This window comes from Corvus hawaiiensis, chromosome Z (assembly GCF_020740725.1).
Source record: "Corvus hawaiiensis isolate bCorHaw1 chromosome Z, bCorHaw1.pri.cur, whole genome shotgun sequence".
In the NCBI taxonomy this organism is placed as follows: domain Eukaryota; kingdom Metazoa; phylum Chordata; class Aves; order Passeriformes; family Corvidae; genus Corvus; species Corvus hawaiiensis.
The window spans coordinates 24,204,916-24,227,773 of record NC_063255.1 but is presented as its reverse complement, the minus strand read 5'-3'; the positions used below and the strand labels follow the sequence as shown (position 1 = coordinate 24,227,773).

Here is a 22,858-nt window from a genome sequence, read left to right as displayed (position 1 = left end):
CTGTAAGTCAATGATCTAGACAGAGATAACACCAATTTTGACAACTTATTCACAAGAGATGGCTAGAATGCCTCTTATCCTATATATTAATAATAAAAAGAACCTCAGCCTGAGTCAATAAGATGAGACTACAGTACTGCATAGAAACATGGAAACTTTGCTGGTCAAATTTGTGGGAAAACAAAGGGTTCCTTTTTTTAATTTGAGTTGATACACATGTCCTAGAGAACCTGCCTACATAGATTCTACACACTGCTGCTGTTCCACTGCAACTCTATCACGGAACTGACAGAAACCACAGCAATACATTCTGCTGCAAAGACAAATGGCATTTTTATCTGCAGACTGTACTTCTGTTATACCAACAGGAAGTGCTTAGCAGCCACAAAGCAAAACAAAACAGGAAATTAATGTGGCCAAAAATTAACCCTCTTTTCAGTTTTTCTTCTGCTGGATTAATTCTTTTAACCAAACTTTCCACAATCAGCTTGAGGTAATTTTTTTGTTATAAATCAGTGCTCTAAGGTTATTCTCATTTCATTAAGTAGTACACGATAGGAAAAAATAAAACTGATGGGACACTAAAATAGCTGGCCAGTGCATTTTACACCCCAAATGCTTCACTAAGTATCTTCAAATAAGTGAATCTTATATTGTACATTAACCCCACCTTGTGCACATTTAAAAGAACTGGCCAGAGAAAGAGGGAAACAGTAACTGAATCCAGACTGCCCCGATTCAGACTGAAGATCCTGATGGATACACTAAGAAAGGAATAAATTAGTAGCATAAGACAACTTCACCCTAAAACTAGTTTTCCTAATTTAACCTTCACTGAGATGATAGGTTAAGTAAGTAATACACACCATATCATGATTAATTTTATTCTTAAAGATTGAATGCTATTCTGAATATTTCTTAAATATCTATCTATGGCTCCTTACTCACCTCCTTACTGCAGAGGAGAATAATAAAACTTGTAGATTCTCTACTGAGTCGGAGCACAAAAGAAGGGAAACGTGTATTCAGGCTGATTAATTATTAAATTAATGATATACATACAAAATACTTCTAAAATATTTTAACTTGTTTCATTTTTACTGCTTTATCTAGGTAACCTACTTAACTGGAGGCTATGACCCCGAATACACCCTTCCTTTCTGTTCTCAGCGTCTAAGCAGAGGATTTAGAAGTTTTATTAAGCTTTCAGTAAACCAGCAGAACTGATTCAGGATGCTCGTTACACTATTAACAAGTTCTACAAAAGTAAAGGATAGACACTATTTTCTGTATGCTGTGCTTGAAGCTTTATAATTCACAATTACAGTTTCCTCAATGCACACCCCAACACAGAGAACAACAAAAAAAATAAAATTTCTAAAGCAGTTTTAGATCCTGCTGAGATTTCTTAAGCAGCCATTAGACACTGAATTCCATCACACATAACCATTACCTGTATGGCATACACTAAGAATTCATGACTAAAAGATACTAAGAAAGTACTGCAAGAGCATGAAACATCTTAAAGCATTTAACAAAAGACGAAGAGATCACAGAACAGCTGAGGTCAGAAGGGAACTCAATACTTGGTCAGAACTATCAATCAAAATAAATATTTTCAATCTGTTTCTTCCTGTAATTACTGAGAGCTGGGCTACTTTCCATGATTCGTGCTTTTAAATATATAGGCATTCAGACACTTCATGTTTTTCTCATAGAAGTCCTTATTCTTCCAGATTGTTTTCTTCATGCTTAATTCCCCCTTCCATTCCCCCCAGCACAACAATTATGCCAAATTCTGAGCAATTCAAACTGAGCAATACTTCAATAATTAATCCTAAAATGTAAGCTTGAGACATGCTTCTCACACGCATTTATCAGGAACTTGGTAATGACTGAAGTCCGTGATCAATCTGAATTCACCACTTTTTTCCAATTCCAACTGAACACCAGGAGAGTCTACTTACGTAATCTTCAATTATCTGAAACGAAGCTGAACAGTCCTGAGAGTCACTGTTTTTTTGCAGGACTACAGCTCCTAGTTCCATTTTGCTCTACACAAAGGCCACTGAAACTTCTGATCAAGTCAGCTGTTTTCAGAAGATGCCCTCCCAAATGTCACAGACATTTGGTGGTAAAACTATGTACCAGGACAGCTGAAGCAGTCCCTACCTCCTGCAATCCTCACCTCCTTGCAGAAACAGAGGTGGCTGAACAGCTTGAAAAGCAGTTCCTGAACCACTAGACTGCAACCCAATACATTCATGAAAACTACCAACAAGTTTATTTCAAACATCTTTATGTATTTGGCTGCAAGCTGTTATGGTTCAGGAGATATTTGCGAACAGCCTGGCAGTCCCAACAACTTCTGCAATAAGGGCAAGACAAAACATGTGAGCTGGAATGCAACACAGTTTTATCTGCTATGAGGTATGTTACTTCCCAGAAAACCTGGAATTCTTCATGGCTGGTTCTAGTCCCAAGCAGCTATTTTTACTCCAGAATATGAGCATCTTGTCTCACTTCAGCTAACACATGTTAAAGCTGAATACATACAATTCATATAGAAAAAGGGTTATTCTTAAACTGCTATTTACATGTAATTATTCAAAAAGCACCTCCAAGTATTTTAAAACAAATAGGATAAACCAAGAACATTCTTCCTTACTGCATTCACAATTAGAATTAAAAATTATACTCTTCAAAGAAGCTAGGAATAGGAATAAAAAACTAAGTATTCTTGGTTAATGGGTAATTGCAACAGTTTTAAGCATATTGAAAAAAAAAGAAAGATCTTTCTCCATAACTGGTAAGTATTCAGAATTTTTCTTTAGATTTCTAAATGCTCAAGAAATCAGTTCCAAACATTACACCATTACTTGCTAGGAATTAGTTCAACTTAAACAAAAGCAACATATGTTCCTCAAAAAGTAAGGGAAAATTTTACTGAATAAAAATGCAAATATGCATTTTAGCAGCCTTGAATTTATTAATCTGATAGGTTTAATTTCCATTTTCCTGCATCAGCTTTATTTATAAAGTGTCGTGCCCTATAAATATGCTGTTATTTTCTATAGTCAAGCACCCTCTTAACAAATCTTCTCATTAATATGTAAATTTAAAGTCAATCGGTCTTCTCCCTGACAGCGCCATGAATTCCTAGTGCACTGTATAATCAGCTTTGACTTGGCATCCACTATTTATCATCAAAGTTGTCATTTAGAAAAATTATGGAAAATGCACTGCAATTGATATGACTGCAATCTACTTTGTCAACACTTAATTGTTCCTCAAATCATACATTTACATATAAACAGCCTAAATACTGATCCATAATGATGCAAATAAACTAAATTAAAAATCTCTTCTACTGCACAAGATGGCCTGTTGTATGATGAGTTCATTTAAGAATGTATTGACATAGGCATGCATTTCAACTCGTACCAAAAAAAAAAAAAATCCGCTAATTAAATTGCTGAGTAGGTAGACAAACTAAATTTTAAACTGAAGATCGTGAAAGTGAAAACGAAGTGTTATTAATACTATACTACTGATGACTAATTTTAAGTTGGCACAGGCAGTATTGTCACACAAACCTTTTAAATTCCTAGAGCAGAAGCCACAGCAGCAACTGTCATACATCCAGTTTCAGTGAAAAAAGAACATTTAGAGTCATAAAGAAACCAAATCCCATCAAGACCTCCAACTTCTCAGTCCAAGATAGGAAGTCATCCTCCCCTTCAACTTTCCTTTTGTCCAATTACAGACTAAAACTGGCTGAAACACATTGTGGAATTGTAGCTTAAGGTACAGCAGATTATCAATTTTGATTCCTTCCAAATGTCAGAAAGAAGAATGCAAGTTGCCTTCTTCCAATAATCAACATGTAATAAACACTGCCTCAAGGACATTAGGAAAACATATAACTTAAATGCCTCATTATCTAAAAATACTTTTCTTATTTTAAGCAATTTTCTGGGAAGATGTGTTCTTACAAACAATTTAATTTTCATTAGAAATGAAAGAGGGTGTTTCAGAATCTAACTGGTAGCGTAGAAATATGATTCTACTTCAGATCTACTTCAGACATTTTTGCTATATTCATTATAATCCCTGCTTTTTAAAGAAGGAGTGAATATAATTGTAAACTAAATCAGATTGAACTTAACTGTTTGTCCAACTATATCTCCTTATAATTATTTTCACATAATAAATCACACTTATATTAACACAGAATGGCACTGCATTTCAGTCTTGACTCCCAGGCAAAGGATATTAAAAGACAGTTAAAAAGAACTCAATGATAGAGTGATAGTTGGTGTCATTCCCTATTCCAATGCTGAAAAAAAGAAATCTTAAAAAAATTGTTAATGTGCTAATCAAATGACAAAAATCTGCACTAAAATGTACATCTTTAAACATGAATGCGTTTCAAATTAAATGGTAAAACTTAACACTAGTAACATCCCCAAGCCTTTAATAAATGTGAACAACCAGAGCTGTGAAGCAATTTTATACAGTTCTTTCCAGAAGTATTCTGTCTTTTAATTTAAATTGTTATTCACAGTTAGATCTGTATTAAAACAATGTTAAGAGCATTAATTTCTTGAGCTGTGCCCTTTTTTACTGTAAGAAGTGAGAGAATTTGTGTTTTGAAGACCTCTTTTTATAAATTTTAAAGAGTATACTCATATTTACACAATATAAATGAAAATAACCACATCTTTTTTGACATTTCACATTTCAAATACATATGTTCAAGTCTTCACACAGTGCCTCAGAACATTAACAAAGCCTAAACAAGTAATGTAATGCTTGTTCTGCAGCGATACCGGGTATCTACAATATAAGTAGAGTCTACCCAGTTTCAGGACAGAATGGCAAACGTTTCTAGTTTTGACTCATATAAAACTGTCTACAGCAAAAAGCAACATGGCTCAAAGAACCACAGAAAAAGGAGTCTCTCTACTGCCCACAGGATGTGCCATGGGTAAATAAGAAAAGGTTATGCCCTGGAAGGAGAATTCTCAGGCTCTGAAGAAGGGTAGGTGCCTTGTATTAGTGAAGTCTTAGCAAGCTAAGACTTACGTATTTGATCTCTATTTTTACTAAAGTCTCCTTAGCAATGCATCTTAAAAGACTAAGTAAGTCCAACAATGGAAATAATTCAGAATGCAGGCTCAAAACAGTAATTTAAAAAGTCACAAACTTACCTTCCATGGACTTACAAACTGCGTACGTGCATACCGAGTTAACATGTGGATTATAACAACTTGACCCCACTCTTCCACATCAACCAGCAAGTTACAGAGCTTTCGGTAGTTCTTGTGAATCAGATCTATTCTATCTGGACACACTTCCTCAAATGCCATCACCACACTCCCAGCTACCAGCTAGAAAACAAAATATAAACCAGAAGGTCAGTATTAGCTCTACAGTTAGACCACAAGTGAGAATCAAAATTAATACTAGCAATTCTCAGCAATTTCAAAATTTCTCTATTCAGCAAAAAAAAAAACAAAACAGCAACAACAAAAAATAAGCCCAGAGAAATGGTATCTTACTTAGAATAGAACTGGGGTAAGATTATTAGAACAGAGGAAACACTGGCTGTTTCTATTACACACATAAATCTTAGCTACCAGCCCTGAAGACACAGTGCAATGTAAGCATAGTTTTTTTTTTCTTACAGATTTAGCTTCCAAATAAATTAACAGAGAACTTGCAATTAACTCAGAAGTAACGAGAAACAACAAGAAGTAAAACATATGACCAGCAAGATCTTTTGGAATTCTACCAACACTGGCCAGATCAAAGTAAAGAAGAGCTGGGGCAAGTTCCCTGGGTATTAGTGGAACTCAAACTTCCCCCTCAATATGGCAAAATTAACTGTCACATAAAATTTTGTGTTTAGATTTTCATGAATACATTCCCCGCCCCCCCCCCCCCGCAAAAAGGGCATAAAAATCAGCAACACAACAGAATTGAACTTTTCTCCAAAGAATGCAAAACTAATTTCTGCATGTTGTTCAGCACTTCCTTAACAGTTACATAATTGCAGGAATGCATCATTTATATGTTGCCACGTTCTCACACAATTTTTTGCCTTCATAAGAAATCTCTTTATTCATACACAAAGAACCTCATACTATGACTGCAACATAGCTTTGTTTTCATGAGAAAATTAAATAGATTATCAACATTCTAACACCTCAAAGATTACTAAAACCTTCTGCCTGGGTATTTTCTTTTAAAATAATGGGAGGAAACATATATTGGAGTTCCAGTTAAAATTCTGTCAGCAGGTTACTTTAACTGTGAGAAAAAATTAAAAGCTGACCATGCCTTAACAGGACATATAATTGTGTGCCTGGGATTAGTGTTCTTTCTCTTCTAATTGCTTTAATTAAGATTTGTTTTGTGTCAGAGTACAAGTCAAATAACTAAAATGATGATACTTTATATGAAGCAGCTGATATGTATGCAGTTAGCATGCATGCAGTATAGCCTTCTGGCAGCAAATTAATGTCATATTCTATCTGAGCACTAGGGATCTGCATTTCAACCTCTATAATTTCCCCAATGACTTAAAGTAAGCAATTAAATAGAAGTGTAGTTTATTGAAATGGTACTTTTTGAAAAATATTAAATACAATGATATTCATATGTTACATTTTTCTCCCTGTATTTGGCTGACATGTGGTTTATTAGTATGCGCTCAACATTACAATTGAAAGAAAACAGCTCGGAATATAGTCCTGCTATTATGCTAAACAAGTCTCAGGCTCTCTGTGGGGATTTTATGAATTACCAATAAGAATAAACGTGAAGTTGCATTTATTGTCTCCAGCCTCATCCACATACTGGTACCTGCTGGTCCCAACAAGAATGCAACTCATTCCAGGGAGCAAAATCTGATTATTTGATAGAGCTAAATATACTTTACATCTAAAATAATTTGCTGTATCACAAAAACAAAAGCTCTTTTCTATCTGTTGCCATACTAAACTTTCTTCTTAATAATGTGCTGCAGCAGTAACCTATCTGTAATTAAAAACTGCAGCAAGCTGATGCTCAGGTGAGTGTTCAAAGCTCAGCAGAAGGCAGTGGTTAATTTCAAATCACTATCTGTCCTGAGCAGATATTCATTTAGGCCACACAAGCTGAGAAGCTCTCCCACTGGAAAAGTGAGAAGTCCCTTTATCAGGATGCAGAACTCAGAACTACAGTCAAGGTTAGCTTGCAGAGGACAATATGACAGACATGAAGTTTTAGAAGAAGAGATAATATTTTAAGACCTCATAGAGAGACTTTTTGTAGGTCACTGCTTCATCTCAGAGACAAGAGAGATTGACACACAGATCAGTTTATGACTATCGGAATAGTCACAGTCTGATGGTTAAAAATACCCTTTTAGGTTCATAGGTGAAGGCTGACACAGATTTCCAACAGTAATTCTAGAGAGAGTACCCTTGTCTTTTACTACTAGTAGTTCAGTACACACATTTTGCTGTATTTCTCTTTCATTTGGATATGATTTAGTTTGAAAGCTGGCATAAAATACATATAACACTAACTCAGATCATTTAAAACTGAGAATATAGCCTATAAACACTGCTGGTTTTTTAAAAACTCAGTTACTATGAATAAAACACATCAACTTAATACAAAGAAAGAGTCAAAGTGGAATACAGGAATTCTAAATAATTACATCTGTCACCTACTCAAGTTTACAATGAGAATGCTATCACCTGTGAATGCTTAAAAGACATTAGTAAAAAAATTGAACATATGCTATGAAATGCAAGAGGTGCACCGGATAAACAAGCATTTTATTCCTGTGGCAAGTCCCCAGATTTACAAGTTAATCCAGGAATTGCCATTCATCATGACACTATTAAGATCATGCCTCTCTCCCCATTATTGTATTTTCTAAAATTAAGCTTTTCATTTGAAAGTGGAAAAAAAAAGTAAGAATGTGACAGACTGAAAATGCACTGGTAACAAGAGGATTTCTCTGAGAAAATTTCCTAATGTTTTCTTAATAAGAGATTATTTTCTAGTTGACACTGTTTCCCCTATAGTATGATCCCACTATATATCTAAACATCAGTGGAACAGCTAATAATCTTTGTTTATTAAATGCTCAACATTCCATAAAAGTATTTAAAATTAAAACAAAATGATTCAATCAGAACATAAAACCAAAAAATACCGGTTTCTAAAAAACAGTCAGTTAATTTCCATCTCACTGTGTCAATAGTAGCTTTTTGTATAAAGAGAAAATATAAATCACTCCAACAAAACTAGCAATGAGCTCATCACACTCAAATGCTGCTTTCCATTTATGTATTTTTTATATTAAAGCAATAAACATGGTTCATTTGTCTTCCACTAGGTGCCACATTTTTCTGTGCTGTTGCTATGAACTTCAGCCATTAGTTGTGCTCCAAGGTAAACTATATGAACCATCAACAAAAGTGACACCCAATCTATGGAGTTCATATTTTCTCCAGATTATCTAAGCTAGTTGACAAGCTGGTAATGAAAAAAATCACACTAAGCAAATGGTTCCTCTAATAACAATAAATTTTCTATAAAATTATGAAGGGTACAAAATGTTTCCTTGCATCTATTTTGTCATGAATTCTAATTAACGCTGCAAAAACCTGAGAGTGCTGGGTCATCACAAGAAGTGCATCGAGGTTTGATTGATAATACAGTGAAAGTTGGCCCATGCTGCCAAGATTCTTCTCTCTTAAATTAATGGCCACCCCACCTGCCCTAATCATACAGCCCAAATGATATTCCCCTTCTTATTTCAATTTTCTGGAGACAAGGAAAGTGGAAAAGATCAGTCATTTATCTTCTAATAGCTGGATAATAGATCTATCACAACAAAACATCGGCACAAACTCAGTAATTTTTTTCCACAAAAGTGAAGCATTTACCAACGTGAAATCAATAAGAAAACATCTTCTTACCCACACATTTGGTTTTTAACTGAAATATTACATTATTAGCTGAAGACTACTGTTGAAGAGTGCCAGCTTTCTTTCCCATTATGCCCAAATACACTGCTTTTAGTGTAAAAGAGTAAGATCTGCATCGCCAAGCCATCGTCAATTCCTAGGATGATTTTTTTAATCAAAGGAATGTCACTGAGAAAGAATTTGCACTTCATCTAGTAGCCATGCAGTCTGCAAAAGAAATCTCTATACTCACATATTTGCATAAGGTCTTTTCACCCCCAAAATCGAGTTAATACTAAATTGCATGTTATTATTAATAGTAAATTATCACACCAGAACAGAATAATAAATTCATTATAACAGACGTATGTACCCAAACAGAATAAAATCTGATCAAAGTTACAGATGTAAATCAGCAATAAATTTTGGCATTTTTAATATGCCCATCATCCATACAACCACATCCCAACTACATTCTGCATTTCCTTTATAGATGCAGCTTTTAATATATTTTGGGATACTTTAATTTGGACTGGGGAATGTAAGTCACAAGCTCTTTTTGCTTTACAGGTTTGGATAACAGGCATGACTCCTTTTCAATGCCAACATGGATTTTATTTTTCTTTTACCTTCTGTAACTCAGACATCATTAATGAAACTAATTTTCATTGTTGTTTACACAGCATTGTAAAATACACAAGCTGCTAGCTACAGTCCCTCAGGATATCTTTTTCTTCCAAAAGAAACTTATGCAACAAATCTTGCCTTAAACCCTGTGTGTCAAAGCTAGGTTATCGCTGAATAGAAAAAACAGAATTAGAGTGACGCAATACAAAATTGACTAAAAAGAAAAGGGAACTAGTTTGCTCTAAAACACCCAATTATACTTTCACACATGACTAGCCATATTACTTTCAGAGAAAATCATTTTAGCATAGAATACAAGCATGCCTTTATCTTCCCTTCTACATGAAATTGCATCAGCTTCTCAATTTTCTAGAATTACTAGAAAAACAAAAGGAGCAGGTATTCATGCTCTTGTATCTGCTTATCAAAATGTGAGGTAATTGTAAAGCAAGGGTTAAAACATAGCTAGGAGTTTATAAGCCTCAATAATAAAAATACTTGTAAACATCTTACCTGTTCACAATTTAAATACACTTGCACAAAATCACAGATTTGTTGATAGACTCTAATTCCTAGTTAGCTACCCTTGATGGTATGTTAACAATGGCTTGCACTTGATAATTCTGCAATTTAGGTTAACTGAATGCTTGTGTTTTAATTGAATCTTTGTGTTAAGACACTCAAGGAGTAGAGTGATTTTTCATTTATCTCACCAGAAATTTTAATGAAGTGCTGGATTAAGGTTAGACCTCATCTCATTTTAAGTTTTGCTTACCTCAGCTTATATTAAAATTTACTACTGAATCAGACCTAAAAACAAAAACACATCCTATTCTGCCTGAAAAGGGGCTTAATTTTACTATAGTAAAATTCCCATCCTGATAATTTCTTGCTATTTCAAATGTAAAATGACTCTGGATAATTGAAATACATTATGTCTTTTCTGTGCAACAAAAACTGCATTAATGACATACAATGGCATGCTCTCTCTGAAAAACCTTCCTGGTTTACAGAAATTTCGAGGCATCTATATTTATTAGCTATTCTATCTCTAACATAGAGATTACAGCAGTAAATTTCAAAAATCCTGCCAGAGGTCAAATAGCTACAGAAAATAAACAGATCTTGAGTAAAAGTTTACTTCTCATTAAAGTGCAGTCTCAAATATCACCTGAATAATATTATACTGTTACATAGATAGTCAATGTTACTAAGTACATTCTCCCTCCAAACATGTCTAAACCAAGTGGATGCAAAAAAAAAAAAAAAAAAAAATCAAATGGATTACAAAGAAAAAATACCAAAAAATACCAATAGACTTAAAAAATTAATCAAAATAATCAATAATCAGTCAACAGTGGATTTTCTCAGATCCAGGGGTTAATATACAATGTTATGGCATGTCTGACAATTATCAGCCCTTAAGAGCACAGAAGTGCCAAAAGTAACCTGACAGTTCCATCAAGTGAAAAAAAGGTGGAAAACCACTGATACTCAACTAAGTCACTAGGATTCTCCCACTCTGGTAAAAACACTATTTAATGAACAAACTGATTTGCTGACATTAGATTAGAGCTAGCAGGAAATGACAACTAATGTTAATGTAAGGGAACAGCTGCTATGCATTTAAGTAGAAGGAATCCGAAGATCAGTGTGGAGTAAACATTTATAGTTCTAGTTCCACATTATCACCCTACAAATTTCAGGCACCTTGACTGTCAAACAGGCAACAGAAGCTTCAAAAAGCTGAGACATACCATTAATCTAATACAGACACTTCGTAAGTCTATGATCAAAAGCTGTTGTTTTACAGTTTGGTCCCATTTGTAGAATTCCTATAGCAGCAAACAGACTTAACTTTCTTCAGCAAGACTGCAAAATACGTTCTAAAAGCGCTTGTCTTTTTCTTAATATATGTTGGAGCTTTCTCTTTTAGGCTAAGTGTATGAAGTTCAGCTTCCCTTAAAGAATTCAAAAAGATGAATCAAATTAACACAAATTTCCCCAGGATGCAGCCTCATTAAGATCTATAAAACTGACAGCCTAAGGCAACGTATGTACACACCTGTACTTAAGGACCACCATCTATAAGCAGCTGCATCTCCTCCAATTTTAAAGGCTGAAACTAGCTACAAATGGCACCCTTGATTTCCCCACTGTGAGCAAATTGCTGTTTTCCAATTAGGGGCAAAGAATAAGCTTATTCAGATTGGAATCACCAGCTAACAAAACACTTGTGCACTACTCACATTCTGTTAGCAAATGTGGAGGCTTTCTGGGAACATTCAGTGGTACGTGACAAAAGGTAACTACCTAAGATAAAGCTTTGCCATGCTAGACTAGTCCTTCCAAAGCTATGAAAGATTAAAGAGAGACTAATCTATTTTAGACCACCACAAGCTGTCTAGGGTCAAAGAGCACACTTAGTTCAATGCAGAGAGTCTTAAAGAGAGATCTGTATGTTTTCTTTTTGAAATAATTAGTCTTCATATTACTTCTCAAAAGAGTAAGACTTTTGAAGCTGAGATGTCAGCCCAGACTAGAATCAGGGCTGGAATCCCTTACTAGGGAATAGACAGAGGGATCAGAGGGAGCAAAAAGTTGTTAACCATGTACGTCTCCAAACAAATGCAGAAGACCTGAGTCTAGTATATAATCTTAGCTATTGCTTCACTGGTATCTTCATAAATATGGTGTCCAATATTCAGCGTCAGGGAGGTACCAAAATTGTAGCACATACTAGGCAATGAGCCCATTGTCTCCTTAAAAGTAATTCCAAATGCCAAGGAGATAGAAGACCCAAACCTACTCTATACTATTTTGTTGAAGTAAATGTGTAAATGACTTGGTGTGGGATAACCATTTACCATATGGAATAAGGCCTAGGAAACAAAGTAAAAACTCAGGGATTTTACTTTTTTGTGGTATTTTTTAGCCCTTTATTCCTCTAGATATGTTAACAATCTAATCCCACATTCACAGATTGCATGTATACCATGAGCATGAACCACAACAAAAAATACATGAAGAACCACTGCATGTGCAACTTCACACAAGCTCAAAGGCCTCTGTCAAGTCAGGAGACCTAACTAACTGTCTGCTGAGCCATTAAGCTCTAACACACCTCTTTCAGTAACCCTTCAGTGGAAGTTGCAGGATGTCTTTTAGAGAACAGCACCCTTTATGCTCTGAACACCTTGACTGTGGTACAACAATGCAGGATACAGCCGTATGTGTTACAAAAACACTTGGCAAATAGGAGATGAACACACTGTCTAGTACCTATTAATACTTTCACTTAGTCAAAAAGGATTATGTTCATTAAATTAGTGACCTGAACAAGAAGAACAAGAGAATGACGACCTCAGGTGGGGGAAGCCATGCAGACAACCGATGTGATTGGTAAAGCAAGCTTTGTTTATTAGCAATACAGAGGGCACTTACATAGTATTGAAAGTATACATGCTTATCAGTTCTTTAATTAAACTTACGAAGGCGCATTCTTACTTCTACATAATTGGGTTAGATAAAAGACTACATTTGGCAAGCTTTATGTTTTGTCTTGAGAGATCAAAGTTTTTCCTCCCTTCTCATGGTCAGCACATCTTTATCAGAACAGCACTGTACCTCCTAAAAACTCTCTTTTTGGTCTCAGGCTTGTTTCTCATGCACGCATTTCTCATGGAGGCTTTTTCTCATGCAGGCCTTTGCTTTGTACAGTTCTGTTATTGATTTGTTCCCTTTATCAATAATCCATGTCCCTGATCCTCTAACCATTCTGCAACAATTCCCCTTTTTTCTTTTTGTAAAGGTAATATTTGATTGGCTACAGATGTAGTAACTTTGTATATCATCTTTTGCAAGCATTGACGTAGGCAAGGTAAGCACTCTATTATTAATAATATTACTAGTCCTACAGTAATCGAATGCTACACAAGTGAAACTAGCCATGGTCCTAAACCTAGTGACTTTAACCATCCTTCTAAGCCGAGACCATCTTCTTTCTGTAATTGGGTGGTTAATTGATGTAACTCACTTATCTGCTTGTGAATCAGGACAGAGTGGTCAGAAAGATTCATACAGCACATACCTTAGGACTCTTCACAGCCGTGGCTGTGAGCTAATAGTAAAAAATCAATGGCTACTTAATTTTGTAATATTGTATGTCTAACACTAGTAACATCTACGCTTAACTCATCAAGCATTTGCGAAGTTATGTTTAACTTATCCCTCTCCCAGCAAGCAAGTTTATGCAAAATAGCGTAAGCCCTGGCTGCTAAAGCACCAGACAAAAACATAAATGCTAGCTAAATTGACTGCCTTCACTTGATCTAAATGGGCGGACAGCTGATTGAAAATGTCCACTAATACTCTTGTCTCAAGACAGTCAAAAAACTAATCCCCTACTCCATTTCTATGTCTGAAGCTATACCTAAAAATTTATGCAATTCTCCGTCTTGGTTTTGCCTTTGGAGAGAGTTCCCCGACACCCACCACAAGTCACTAGCAACCACCTAGGGCAGCTGTTACATTCACCCCAGAGTCTCGTTATTTCTCCTGCTACGGAGGTGGTGGATCTGGCAAGTCCTCAGCTCCTTCACTCAGCCACGTCTGCAGCCTCTCCCAAGGCTTCTCGGGACAGAGGTCTCAGAGTTCCAGCTGTTGAAGTAGTGGCGTCACTTTCCTCAGAAGCTGATGCTGACTGCGCCTTCTCGCTTCGGGGTCTTGTAAGCATAGCACGGCACCGCTTGCTGGGCACCCCTCTGGTCAGTGCTGCGGCAATGACTTGTCCCTGTTGTTGCAGGACATTCTGCAGCATTGCAGTAAAAGCAGCTGTTTGAGATGACTGTTTTGCACAGGTAGCATGTATGAGCATCTCGTTTACAGCTGCTCCTTGGGGCAGCATCGCAAGAATTGTCTTAGTTTGCCTATTAACATTTTCAAATGCAAGTGTTTGGAACATTTGCTCTTGGAGCTCTTCAGAGAGCTCAGTTGCATCCTTTAAGGCTGCTGACAAGGCTTTGTGGGCAAGAGTCTGTGACAACTGATGAATTACTACGGGCATGGTCAGCTGTGTTACTGTTGCCCTGTAAGCTCTGCTTCCAGTTAGCATGTCAGCTTGGCGTGCATACAGTGGGTCTTGTGTGTCACCCTGATGTTTGCTAGCTTCTTCTTGTGCTAGCTGCTTCCACGTTTGTTCCCAGAGCAGGAACCGTGAAGGGGTTAACAACAATTGTGCGATGCTGATGCAATCATTCGGACACAAGACATCTGCTGTAAAGATAAACTGCAGGATGCTTCATGTAAATAAGTCAGCAGGCTTTTTGATTACTTCTTGCATCATTTCTTGGTGCTTCTCCCTCTTTTGGGGCTGAGCCCTGGCAGCCCTGGCTGGCTCTGGCTCTGCAGGCAACAAAACTGCAGAAGCTGCTTCGCAGCTGGACGTTACTTCGCTGTTCGGTGGAGGGGGGTTGCTCTCTGCCGCTTTTGGCTGGGCTTTAGGACCTCTGGGCTGCTCTGCCGCTTTCGGCCAGGCATCAGGACTGCCTGTGTCTCCTTGGCCCGCCTGCGCCCCGCCCCCTGGGTCGGGCGGCTCTGCTTCCGCGTTTGCGGCCATTACTCTCTCAGACATCGGACGGATAACATCCTGCCCTGCTGAGTTTAGCAGCTCCTGCAGTGAGCAGACAGGTGCTGCTGTGCTTTTAATCGGTTTTCTCGCGGCCAGCCCAAAGGACCGTGCTACCCTGGGCTCCGCTCCGGTCTCTGCCCGCCTCTCCGTAAGACCCCCGTCTGTTCCTTTCTTGGAGCTGCTATTCTCTAAAGCCTCTATGGCATCTGCAGCCACTGTCCTCTCTGTTTTCAGCTCTGCGAGAGTGCCAGTTACTGCTCTCCAGGTTAAACCGACAGCTTTTACTTCTTTAGCTTTCTTTTTGAACGATCTTGGTTCAGCTAGTTCCTTACAAAGGTTTACTTCTTAACTCCCCGCTTTTCTAAAAAGCATAAAAATAAATCAAGGGTCACCTCTGTTTCCATATCTGCGTCCTACCGCATCTGCGTATTACCGCAACCCCTGTTGACAGGATTTGTGCAGCCTTTTCCCAGGTTTGCCCTTGTCAGCCGATACAGCGGACCCCTCTGTAGGTCAGTCCAGGCACGGATCAGACGCTTGCCTGCAGCTGCTGATCTTTTGCCCCCCGATCGCTGCTTATCGGTGCCTTTTCGGTCTCCCACCTTAGTCAAGAAAACGAAGTCCCAGTCTCTGCTCGGGCGCCAAATGCCGACTTCGGGTGAGGGAAGCCATGCAGACAACCGATGTGATTGGTAAAGCAAGCTTTGTTTATTAGCAATACAGAGGCACTTATATAGTATTGAAAGTATACATGCTTATCAGTTCTTTAATTAAACTTACGAAGGCGCATTCTTACTTCTACATAATTGGGTTAGATAAAAGACTACATTTGGCAAGCTTTATGTTTTGTCTTGAGAGATCAAAGTTTTTCCTCCCTTCTCATGGTCAGCACATCTTTATCAGAACAGCACTGTACCTCCTAAAAACTCCCTTTTTGGTCTCAGGCTTGTTTCTCACGCACGCATTTCTCATGGAGGCTTTTTCTCATGCAGGCCTTTGCTTTGTACAGTTCTGTTATTGATTTGTTCCCTTTATCAATAATCCATGTCCCTGATCCTCTAACCATTCTGCAACAAGAGAATGTTTTAATTTACAAATCAGGTTTCTCTTTGAAATCCAACTTTGATTCTTTGATCAGTTACCTTTCTAGATACAAGTGGAAAACTTATTTGCAAAATAAAACAAAATAAAGTGTGTGACCATTGTGAGACATCCAGGAGTTCATATGGAAAACCTGTGGCTACATAGGGCAGGTAAAATATAATAGGAGTGTTAAATTTACAGAAATTATGCCAGAACACCTCTTTATTTACCAGACCAGAAGTGGAGATACTGGCAAGAATAAACAACTGCATGGCAAATATAATTTTTTAATAACTATACACACTGCAAGATAGATGGATGTCAATAGGCGCACTGTGCATCAAACACAAGTAATAAATTCTTACAGCACTACAAACTAATTGAAATTATTAAACTAATTTCCCAATGAAAAAGTGCACTGGCACACTGATTCATATTATTATATAACTTTGATTTTCAAAATAAAGTTTAAAGAAGCATACATAAAACACAGGCTAAAAAAAAATTAATTAACAGATTTATAATGCAAGTAAAATTACATCTTATTAAAGGATGGTCACTATTACAGTCATACTATAAATGCATAAATACCCAATGATACTTCTATCTAAAAGCATACAAAACCACATTGGCAAGGGTTAGGAAAACGTATTACTTACTGCTGAATGAGAGTCTCAGGAGTACTCTCTTTAAAAATATATGCATGTGTCACAAAAACTGTTTCTTACCGTACTTCTATCCTTCAGAAGTTTTTCTATCACTTCAATCAACATTTCCTTTTGCTCTGGGTCAAGGCTAGAAATAAAAATAAAATTATTTTAACTAATTTGGTCAGACATATCCAAAATCAAAGCAAGTTTGGTTTTTTGACCTTTAGACAAAAACCAGAAACAAAGAACATTGAAGAAACCACTTCCAGAAAAATCAAGTATTCCAAAGGACTCATTGGAAAAGAACTTGACTGAAAATAAGTTAGGAGTATAAAATTAAATTATAAATACTATTTTATCTTATATCCTTTATGTGTGTTCTATAGGAAATTTAAACTCATTAAAAAATTAGGATCTAAAAAACATTAAGACAGGCCAAACAACATCACAGAAAACTTGACTGAATTTCAGATGTTAAGTGACAAAGTTCTCACTGCTTTTGCAGAAATGAATTTCAGTATAAATAATTCAGTGGTGAATGAACATCTGAACAGAGAAGAATGATACTTTTATTATCTAATTATCAACACAGAGCTTCAAGTAAGACTTCAACCACTTTTAAGTTAACCACTAATTTTATACAGAAGTACTGGAACTCAAAAATGTGGACATTGTATTCAAGTGTACCTATACAAAGCTGGTGTGCAAGCTAATGAAAAATAGACTGCTTGAAGTGCTACATAAATAGCAAAAGCAGAGGAAAAACAAAAGTTGCAAGGAACAACCTTTGTAGTATCTTTTCACATTACAAGAGCAGAGAAAAATTTGCCAGAGATATCCACTATTGTCAAACCCGTGTCTTAGGCAAGTAAGGACCAACTTTTCACTCCAGTTGCTTCCTCTTCATGTATCTATACAGCATAGAAGAATTTAAAGCCAAGTCAGAAGAAAATAGAGAAAGTTGAGTACAAAGACCCATAGAGATGTGTAGTTCTATGCCTTTGAAAAGTCATTTCAACATGGATACAATTACAGGTAAGTGAGAGAGTATTTGGTCATTATTGAATACTTCAGTTTTAATGCTGAATGATGGACTGTCCTAATACACGGTGTATCCTTCCAGGTACAGATTCACAAAGTGATTATCTAGCTGAGTACTACTTCACTAAGGCTCTAATACCCAGCAACACTAGAACATGCAAAATGGGTAACAAAACTTTGTTAGAAGCCACTATCATCATAAGCGAAGTAACAGTACATTGTTCCATATGTACTTTCATGATCACCTTTTGTTCCAACTTCTATTTTTGTAGAAGGAGTTTTACTGGATCTTCTGCCAAGGACCAAAACCTTCAGAGGAAAAGCCAAAAGTCTTTCAAATAGGTCTTACTCCGAATTTTCAAAATTGGCAGAGAATTTAGAGAGAAAAGAGTGCTTACAGCTAAAAAACTTGAGCAAAAGCATTTTTTTTATGTCATCAAGAAAGTCTTCAGTAAGGTGCCCAGTAACTGAATTTACATTTCTCCCCCTCCACTGTCCTGATATTTTAGACAAGGAAGGGACCATTTTCAAAGTGCAAATAAAAGAAGAGGCTGAAGAGCTCTGTGATTTGCTCCCATTATGGCATCTAGTACTAGTATGAAATCTTGTAATACCAGTGATGGGACTTTTAAGTAGTCCTTCTCCAAACCTCGCTGCCAACACAGTACAGTTTTCAACTGATAGACAGAAGCTACTAATATCTTCAAAATGCACTCTTAAGTGAAATAAGCAAAATGTCTGACATCTTCAGTGATGAAATTACTTCAACATACCTGGGAATGTTGATTGCATTGGACACAAATGTTGCTGTTCAGACTATGCTTGAAATCTTTTCTGCTTGATATGTAAGCTTCCTGCTGTTAGGATTGATTGAACTACTAATAAACAAGCTCTTCTAGGGCAGACAGCCATCCAAAAACCATGACACTAAATATAAGGAAGACTGGAGTATTGAACCTGCATCCAGAACCCTGACTAGAGCACTAACTGAAATACAGAACTATTAAACAGGCAGAGAAGCTGGGAAAACCAAAAAAGCAAATGAAGCATACAGACATATTAGAATAAACTGTTACTGCTTCTTATTCAAATGGTTGCAGAAGATGGAGTAGCTAGATGTAGGAGAGCATATTAACTCTTGAGTGACCTTTATATCAAAAGTCCATCCCCTTCAGGATTCTGATTCAGACCAACTTAAAAATAAGTACTGTGAAATTACTTACTTGTTGCAGTAAGCCAATAGTCAGCCTTGCCACCAGTGTATGATGAGTGTTGCTGAATTGTCTAGCTACTAGTCATGAACCTTCTTTAAACATCTGCCAAGATAGCCTGTTAACTACTACCTACTCTTGCTTGCAGGCAAGCCAACTGGGTCTGCCTGCGGACAGGTGAATTTGATAGCCTCTTCACCAGTTTCCAATACTGCTGCTTCTTCCAGTGACCAAGAAAATTACACTCTCTGCCTTGGTTCCATGGTTAACCAGCATTACAGATACAGCATTTGTACAAGTTTTGAAAATATGAAAATAAAAGTTCACATGCTTTTTATAACCAGCTCCGAAATCCTACTACTAAGGACACAATTTTTAGCTCCAACTCCACTCAGAAGTAATCACGAAGCTTACTCTAGTCCAGGTAAGGAGGAATTTCCAGCTACAGCAGTTTGAAATCTTGCATTATGACACCTAGGATGCTTGCATGAAGTGAAAACTGGTGAAGGATGTACAGGCCCTCTGAACCATTAAGGAAACCTTTACAGAACATTAGTTTCACTAGTTTTCCTTCGTTATGGAAGCTACATGTCCATTTTACTACCACTAGGAATTCATGGAAAGTAGAAGGAAGTAAGGCAAGTTTCTCCAGATTCTGCTACTGTGCTTTCTACCATGTGCTCTACCTTTTACCATAAAACTTGTCTTCTTATTCTATTTGCAAGGATGACTTCCATATGTTACCACTTACATCATACAAGCATAGAATAACATATGAAACAGAGATAAGAAAATATGTAAGTTATATTTGAAGATGCAGTCATATCTGGAGACTAGATGACAGATGAAAGGTCATTTTTAATCATTAGATTTCATCATTTTCCAGTTTTGCACCAATTACCAATGAACTCCTTAATCTGCTAGTAAAACAAACTTTGCTGTCATGAAAACAAGAAATGAAAGCATCAATTTCAGTAAAAATTCCTTGAAATAGCCTGCTGACCAGATACTACTGTACCTTGCTGCCACTAACGGACCATTTTCTCCTGCTGAACTCCTCCAAAGAGTTCTGATACTATCAGGAAAAAAAAAACCAGCAAAAAAGGACATTGTATGTATAGAGAATAATTCAGGCCAAAAAGTTTTTGTGTACTGGAACCAGTTACTAAGAAACAAAAAACTACTCAAATAGCAGGAAGAGACTTTAAATCCATTCTTTTTTGTTAGGTTACATGTTAAAAGGGTATCACATGAGAGCACTCAGCTCAGGGGAAAAAAAAAAAAATAAAGATCACCAGAAGGAAGGAGCCTCTACCCAGGTTTGTCAGAGAGCTGCCATGGATAAGACATCAGCCTTACAGTCCTGAAATGAACGGACCATAAGGCAGAATCTCCAGAGCATCTTTAAGACTTAGGGATATTACTAGTTACAGGGCTAAAACTTACTATGCAATGCCAGACACAGGTTTTGGGATCATACAATACTTACTGTGGGATGTTTATGGGAGAAATGAAAGGCAGGGAAATGGAGGGATCTAAAGGATCTTGGGAGGAACAAAACCAAGAAAATGGAGAGATGCATAAAAGAAGCCAGTTGTATGCAAATGCTTTGCTGCTGTACACTTACCTATCCATGCTGTGAACCTGATGACTACACAGGCAGTCTCTATTCTGTGTACATGTATGATACACAGATCTAAGCTGGAGATTAACCATGGGATATACGGGCCTGTACAACTGCAGCACCAGCAACCAGAGCAAGTATATATGTCCGTGTATGAGTGCCTGAGAATACCAAACCAGGCTACATGCCTTGGGAAGCCAGATACTGAAGTGGGGCCATAGACCTAGGCTAGACACCTCTGTGTGTGTCTGAGTGCAATAACTGGAGATTGTGTCTACCAGAGGGCCCCAGGCTATCCAGGCCAGCTACTGGAGAGACTCTAAGGTCTGGAAGTTTATTCAGATACCCATTTGAGTGTCTTAATCTCTCTGTTTCTCTCCCCACTTCCTCTCCACCTAATGCAAGAGAAGTAGAAATAAGGTATATGGGCCTCCTACAGCACAGCCTTTGTGTCTAAATCCAGACACTGTGGGATTCATAGTGTTCCAGTGAAAGGTTTGGGCATGTACGCACCTGCCTGAGGGAGTCTGTAGTAGGAAGTGCAGAAGGTTTGCAAGCACTATGCATTTGCATGTGCCACTGACTGGGAGACTGGGGATCAAAAGCCTGTTACTGGAAATACTGAGCGCCTGGGATTATTATTGGGGTCCATATTGTACACGTCTAGGCATGCTAATAGGTCTGTATTCTGATCAGCCAGAGAGCACCAGAGTAAGGCTGCTGGTGCTGGTATTGTCTGCATGATTGCTCATTTCTGTCTCTGCCGATCTGTATAGATAGCTGCGTGTATATGCCCATTAGGAACACATGCTCCGCCTTGTGACTAGGTGGTTACCTGATTCAGAACCTCTAACATCGCTCAACCTCCCCTTTTTGGCATAGACAAAATAAAAGTGAAGTAAGTAGTAAAATAAATGCCCGGAGATGTTTTGCAAAGGTACAGGTTCTGTTGACCCCATCTCTGCAAACCAGTGCCCACATCTTTTTAAGAACTCTTTCGCAGCAAGGATTTCTGAAGAAGAAGAGGAAGATCTGAAAGATTTGGACTTGCACAGATAAAATTTCTAGAAGTTAGCATTCTTTTGTCACATGTGCTGCAAACTACCTTCAGGGAAATGCCTCAGGATGAAAGATACAAGACTTGAAACAGAGAAATCTTAGATTCTGAGAACACCCATCCAAACAGTGGTTACATAGATGAAAGTAACTAGTATATTAAAAAACAAAATATAATGCATCAGGTTTTATTGTATAAATTATATTTATAATTATCCTGTTAGTCTAGCAAGCAAGAGAATTGCTTGAATAACAACCAAACCAGCTGAGTGACAGAATGTCTACCCCCACCCTATACTTTTAAAGAAATGGATCTGAAACATGCCAAACTCACAGTAGTCTTTATAAACGTAGCCCACAACTATTATAAAATTCTTTTTCAGTAATTGTCAGAATCACTCACCTGTACAGTTTTTGGATTGCATGGGCTGCATTCTTTCTCACATAAGGAGATAAATCAGAAGAGGCTTCCTTAATAGCAAGCATCATAATAGGAACAATAATTGGGACACGTATACTGGATAGAACTCTTAAAGCACTTGCACGGATTAACTGATTAGGATCCTAAGGAACAAGAGTGAAGAGGAGAAATAAAATAAGATAGTGCAGAAAAAAGCCATTAAATTCGCTGCTGTGTTTACACTAATTAGTGAGGACACATTAAAATGTAAACCTTTCTGAGTCAAACTTGCAAGTGAATTTAGCCATGCTAATAATAAAATGTGCCACACTTCACACGAAGAAATATCCAAAACAAAACAAAAAAAAAAGTAAAACAAAATAAGAAAGAGAACATTACATATTATGAAAATCTGAAAATTTTACAAAGGAAAGCATTACCATATTTTGGTTTGGAAAGTACAATATGTAAATTATGGATTAAAAAACTGAGTATTTTATTTAATAATCTGATATATTTGCTGCAGTCCAAGTGGAATTCAGATATTCTGAAAGACACACTAGCT

At 37.1% G+C, this 22,858-nt stretch overlaps 1 protein-coding gene across 4 annotated transcripts in view; it reads right to left on the bottom strand.

Moving 5' to 3' along the window:
- AP3B1 (adaptor related protein complex 3 subunit beta 1) overlaps positions 1-22,858 on the bottom strand; it is a 163,270-nt gene that overhangs the window by 112,834 nt on the left and 27,578 nt on the right. For all 4 annotated transcript variants that reach the window (XM_048290851.1, XM_048290852.1, XM_048290854.1 and 1 more), the window contains exons 5-7: positions 22,297-22,457; positions 17,040-17,106; positions 5,214-5,393 (exon numbers count right to left, since the gene is read on the bottom strand). In XM_048290851.1, coding sequence (XP_048146808.1) covers positions 5,214-5,393; positions 17,040-17,106; positions 22,297-22,457 — 408 coding nt within the window. The remainder of the gene's footprint in view (positions 1-5,213; positions 5,394-17,039; positions 17,107-22,296; positions 22,458-22,858) is intronic.